Source organism: Lepisma saccharinum, chromosome 8 (genome assembly GCF_977018435.1).
Source record: "Lepisma saccharinum chromosome 8, izLepSacc3.1, whole genome shotgun sequence".
NCBI classification, from domain to species: domain Eukaryota; kingdom Metazoa; phylum Arthropoda; class Insecta; order Zygentoma; family Lepismatidae; genus Lepisma; species Lepisma saccharinum.
In genome coordinates, this window is record NC_139236.1 from 93710534 (window position 1) to 93716638 (window position 6105).

Sequence of the window (6105 nt, forward strand, 5' to 3'; positions counted from 1 at the left end):
AGGGTGCCGCACTTGGTTCGGGTGTTGGTGCTGGAGATGATGGCCAAAGTGGTTTTCTACAGCCACCACCTCGACAAGGAACAGGCGTGTAAGGTAAGGCGCAAATAATTTAGAAGTGTAAGACAAAGATAGGGATGGCTGTGTATCTATAAATGTTTGTAGAAATAGTGGAGCTCTGAGCACATCACACGTAGAAACATCAAGTAAATTTATGTTTCGTTTCTAACAAGTTTCTTGTGTTTAATAGGCAATTTTCTGCTCTTTTCTGTAAGACGAGTCTTTGGATTTTGTGTATAATTAAAAATAAAGTAATGTCTACCCCAGTTCTTTGACTAGTCTAGTTTAAGAGCACAGGGAACAGTTTCAATGTCCAGGCAGACGCGAGGACCCTAAACTGATCCTCTTCCGCGATGAGCTGGAGAAAGAGATGTCTGTGCGCTGAATGGTTGTAGGAGGAGCATAAAACTTAGCATTACGCTTATGGGAGTATTATTTTACTTGATCTCTTGGGAATACCACACTTACGTTGGCGTAGAAAACACATGGACGGAAAAGTGACTCGTTGAAGATTTCGGTTGTCCTAGGAAAAGTCGAAACTCCCATTTGATTAGCCGTAACCTGAAGCTTTTGTGTCTTTTCCATAAGGATGCATGGAATTCTGTAAATTCTTATTAATCAGATCGCTTGAGATATGTACTTTAGGACATGAAATCAAGTAAAATGAACACACTTTGTTGCACCTTTTCGTGAGATTAGCACATTTATCCCCTTTTCACCCCCTCTTTCATGCTTTAGCACCTTTTTCCTTCCTTTTCTTCCATGTTCTGTTAAAAAAAATTGGACAGAAAGATAAATGATTTTCACTCTTCTTGAGCAGCTACATAACATCCTACAGTCTCATTTTGTAGAGCAGAACGAGAGCTATAAGATGGTGTAATATAATCATTGCAGCCAAAATAGTTACGAATATAATGTAACAAAACCCAGGAGAGAAAACACAAACTTAAACAAAACATATTCGGCAGAACCACAGCTCTCTACGCGGTCCGCGCGCATTATATACAGAGGGCGCACAAAAAGAGAGCATTTAATGGAAGCTTCCTTATGGAAAGTACCTTTTTGTAAACATTTTCAGAACCTTTCCCTTTCCCGACCATAATTTTGCACCTTATAATAATTTCCCTACTAATATTCAACTAAAAAAACCGCTGCCACTTGCAATTTGGGGAGAAATTCATACTCTTATATAGTCTGAGTTTTTCTTAGTAGCACATTCCAATGATATTAAAAAAAAAGTACATCTGGTACGTAACTGTCACTCTTCGCCTTAAGTTAGTGTATAATGCAAATTCAGAGTCGTTGTATAATATTTCCAAATGTAATGCGATATATCTTATTCCCTGCCTGAAACAGAACATTATGTACCCAGTCCTAACCTTATACTTGAAGTCATTAATTTACCCCATCTAGTCTCGTTCATGGCATTTCCCACTCGGCTCTCTAGAATCGATTCTGCTCTCCACCTTTTCCTAGATACGGTTCATTACAGAATTCCCTCATTACGCAGTTTTTCTAGAAAGCATTCCTTGTCCTCTCTAATCTTGCAGACTCCCTATCAGCACCGTTTCCTGAATTATTTCAATTATCTGTAGAAAAATTGTAGCCACAAAACACTCCTTCAGGAATTCCGCTTTCGAGTTTCTATGCGCACAACACGTTGCTTGAAACTATTTTGTACAGAAAGCCTACATTGGAAATTCAAGTAGTCCCGTCCCATCTTTGGCTTATATTTGTTAATTGTTGATGTTATTGTGTTATTTAATTTTACTCTCATCTTTGTTGACGATTTCAGTGTAAAATGTTCTGTAACTGAATTTTTCTAAAGAAATTTTTCAAATTCTTAATGAAGTCTGAGAACAATTGTAATATACACAAAAGTTACTTAATGTACACTTTTACGAAAATAAACGCAAGCTTTTTAGATTTAGTAATATTTGGCAGAGCTGTTTTCCTTGATGTACTTTCACGGGCAAGTCAACATAATGAATAAAAGTAAATGTATTTTCTGATGTATTCTTTTTCTATGGACAGAAATAGGTTGCCGGTTTACGTGTGTGTAGTTTATAGTGTGCATCGTGTCTATATCTATCATATTTTTGTGCAAGGTGGTACTCTGACATTAATTAATTATTATCTTAGTATTTCACACTAAACTTTTATGTATATTTTAACTGTAGATATTACAGCATCAAGTTTAGAAACTATTTTTAGATAGATAAGCGTAATTAAATGTTATATTTATATATATAAATATAAATGCACTAAAATATATTGTAATATTATTGGGATGACAATATGAGATCTTCTGAACTAGCCTGAAGTTAAGGTCAACCACAGCCCAACTTTTATTATACATGCACTGAAACTTTCCGTGTCATAGGAAGAATCCCTTTTCTTATACTTAAACGCTACCTATTTTAATCAGTGTATATACATTTAGTGATGGCATGAAGTAACTCTGCCATCTGTCGCTGATCGAGCGAAAAGAACACAATGCTGTAAACTAGTCAGTGCCAATATACAGTGTATCGTCAATGATAGGCGTAACTTCGCGGTGGGTCACTTGTCTCCTCCGCCCCCCCTTTTTCAGGCTTATTAAAATTTACAAGTAAGGGTATTCTTGTTAACCTCCTGGAACCTGAGGAACAAAGAACTAAAAGTTATTTATATGATTTCCTAAATGCAACGGTTACTTAGCAAAATAGTTCTGGACGCTATTTATATGGAATGGAAAACTTGTTGATTCTGCCCCCCCCCCCTCCTTCCTAAGTTTGATCTCAAATTTCGCAATGGTGACAGTGAGTAGCGAGAATCTTTAGAAACATTTTTTTTCGTAAGTAACAATGATTAATAACATGTTGACTGCTATCATAAGTGGAAGTGTTTTGTGCTTTTCATCCTAAACAGCTGGCCACATATGATGGCCGATGACCACGCAGGTAGAGAGAGAAACACTGCGGGATATAGGCCAATGACGTTGCCAGAAATCATGGTTGCCACACCTTTGCTAGAACCAGCTTTAGTGCAAGTGGCACGGATTGGCTGTTAGTCACGTGACTCTCCACTGCGTACTGCGCTAACGACCATCGTGCATAGAAAGTAGTATAGTGTATCCAACTGATATTTGAACAGTGTGCTTGACGATAGTAATAATTACGGTTTTGTGCCTGTAGTTAGCGAGAAATTCTGTCGTGGTGGTGTGTAGGCATTAAATGTTTGCTTCAGTGCCACGTGTAAGAAGCTCCATACATAATTGCATTAACAATAATACATACTGCGTGTGTGCAGAACCATACACGTGGCGCTGTAGGATGGTGTCGTGTGTATCAACTTCTATTCACATTAAGTTTAACGTGATGTTACGTTACACAAAGAAGCAAATTTGAACAGATTATGTACGATATAACTCAAAATTTCAAAAATGTGTTTGTTTCAGGTGGAGAACCAAATTTTCCATGCGTGTACCAGACAAGCTTTCTCTTCGGCGAAAGGAATGGACGTTCCTTGTTTCCTGAAATCCCGTTCCCAGATCATCCCTCAGGAGCAGACTTCCGGGAAGCAGGAAGCGAGTCTTCAGGGGAGAGACGACGGGGCAAGCGGTGAGTCAGGAACATTTGTTTTGCATGACAAGCTTTGTTTGTTTTTGGCTGGTCACTACACATTGCTTAGCTTTATTTGTTGTGTTCTAGTACTGCATTTCAAGGGTAGCCTTTCTCTCATCTTCAGACGAACTTCCTTTCGCTATCCTGATAACTGGATTTGAACCGATGACCTTACGATTATTGATCCGTTACTATGAGCACTGTTCGACCGATGAAGATGAGCCTAGCTCATCGTTGCAAACACATACGGCCTAGGGAGGGGGAACTTGCCCGAGGCCACGACGCCAGATAAAAATAATTGTTTGTGTACAGTTTATTACGAGTTTATAAAACTTCTAGTTTCAATTAAGCAACTACGTAATCTGATTTTTCTTGACGTCATGGATTGTTTTCACATACTTAAAAATATACAAAATTACAGATATTATAGTCTAAAGAAAGAACCACATATATATCGCTTTTCAATATTTCAATCAAATGCACTATTGGCTCAATTATAGAATTAAATAGTGAAAAAATATTTCATATGAAACAATGAAAATTCAGTACAGGCGTTAAAATTCAACGAAGAGTAAACAAAATTGAAATGATACAGAATGCTATTGGATATGTTTCAAAATTGCCACTTTGATACGTAACACGGTCAGTTTTGTAATTCAATATAATTATCGAACCAGTGGCACACCGGAAATGAAGCACTAATTTAGAGGCTTTTATTAACCTCCCATAATTCTTGGCTTTCACCTGCAACGTGTTCTGCCCATAGCTCTTACATTAATTATTTATTGGACCTCCCAGATGGCGCCTTGTAATCAAAGTGTCCCAGGTGGAGGCACATAGTCCTTCGGATCCCACCTTAAACTGTAGGTCCAGTCCCGATTAGCCTTACTGTGCATAAAGTGGATTTAAACCACTAAATCAATCAATCAATCAGTCAATTAATTACTTATTAATGGTAATGATCCTTATATCGTGATCATGGACACTTGTACAGTCTCGAACATTTCTTGGTTGTAACAATATCTTTAACAACCCAGATTTGCCCCTGAGGAGACTAAGGAAGAAAAAGCTGATTTGTTCAGTCCTCTGATACATTTTGGTTATTCTCTTCACATATATTATGCTCCAGGCCTCGCACCCACCTTGGGCCGGTCCTTGTAGCGAATAACATAAAGCGATAATAAATAACCAAATAGAAGCAAATGTTTCACTCTGCACTTATTTTTAGATAGCTCTTGACAGATTAATTCTTTGGCAGCTATACTACCTTGTTGGTTTGACGTCAGTTTTATATCTTGTCTTTTTTTCCTGCAAATTTTCGCCGATACTGGATTTCGCACCAAATCCCATTTCTTTCACGATGATTAATTTTCGCTTCCATTCCTTCGCACTTCTGGTTTTGGTTCAGTTTGCTGTTTTTTCTTTTGTGAGGATTTGTGTTTGCTTTTTAATCCTTTCGCATTTATTTCTTTACACCTTAAAATTGTCTGCTTCCATTTCTGTCGCACTAATATCTTGTGTTGATTTTCTTAGCGTTTATCGCTTTTGCTGTTTTACTTCGTCAATATTTTCGCTTCTACTCCTTTCGCATTCGTTTATTGTTTTTCCTGCTATTTATTGCGCATTATTCCATTCTCGCTTATTAGTATTATTTGGTTTGATTTAGCATTTGTTTCTCGTTATTGTTCTTATTTCTGCATTTAATCTTGTTCTAACCTTCGCTTTAATGCTCTATCGCGTTTATTTCACCTGTGCTCTGTCCCGGGAATCACTGGAGCAAATGCAAGAGGGAAAGTGAGTGCATGAAGGGGAAAATGCGACTGAAGCTACCAGCTGTTAGCTCCGCCCACTCGCTTTCTTCCCTTCTCTACCGTTATGCGAGACCTTGCTCCCCAGATCCCCGGGACAGAGTATGTGTGCTCCAAGTCATCCTCACGGCCTCTCCTTTCTGTTTCCGCAGGCGTTGCTAGTTCTGAGCTCACCCGCATGTGGGACTCGGTGAGCGTTGTCGCTAGCAGACTGGACAGCATTTGGCATCATCTGGAGAGCAGAGACCTCGAGGGGCGAGAGAGGGAAGCTCGAGAACGGCTGGTCCAGGAGTGGAAGACTGTCTCTCGCATCTGCGACCGGTTTCTGCTCCTCATCTTCTCCATCCTGACCGCCATTTTCACAGGATGCATCATCTTCTCGTCACCGTATTTTCCTTAAGCGTGTCGCGTGTCCGAAAATCGTACGTCCTCATAATTCTGAACAAGTGAGAAGTTTATTTTATACAGGACCCTTCTCCGCAGATATTTATTATATTTAAGCAATGAAAGACTGGCTAGAAGGCAGTGGCGTGCCCAAGGGGGGTTGGTGCGGGTCATAATCCCCCCCCCCTTTCGTCCAGTATTCCTTAATAATGAACGTCAAAGGAAGGAAAAGATAGCAAAATGAGGACTGA

General features: G+C 39.1%; 1 protein-coding gene across 1 annotated transcript; it reads left to right on the forward strand.

The window, feature by feature from the left end:
• The first annotated feature begins 35 nt into the window (after positions 1–35).
• LOC145991658 (uncharacterized) lies at positions 36–5880 on the forward strand. Its single transcript, XM_083127723.1, has 3 exons — positions 36–93; positions 3497–3659; positions 5623–5880. Exons 1-3 carry the CDS (start codon positions 37–39, stop codon positions 5868–5870), a joined length of 468 nt encoding a protein of 155 aa, XP_082983849.1. The 5' UTR covers position 36; the 3' UTR covers positions 5871–5880.
• Positions 5881–6105: the final 225 nt, after the last annotated feature.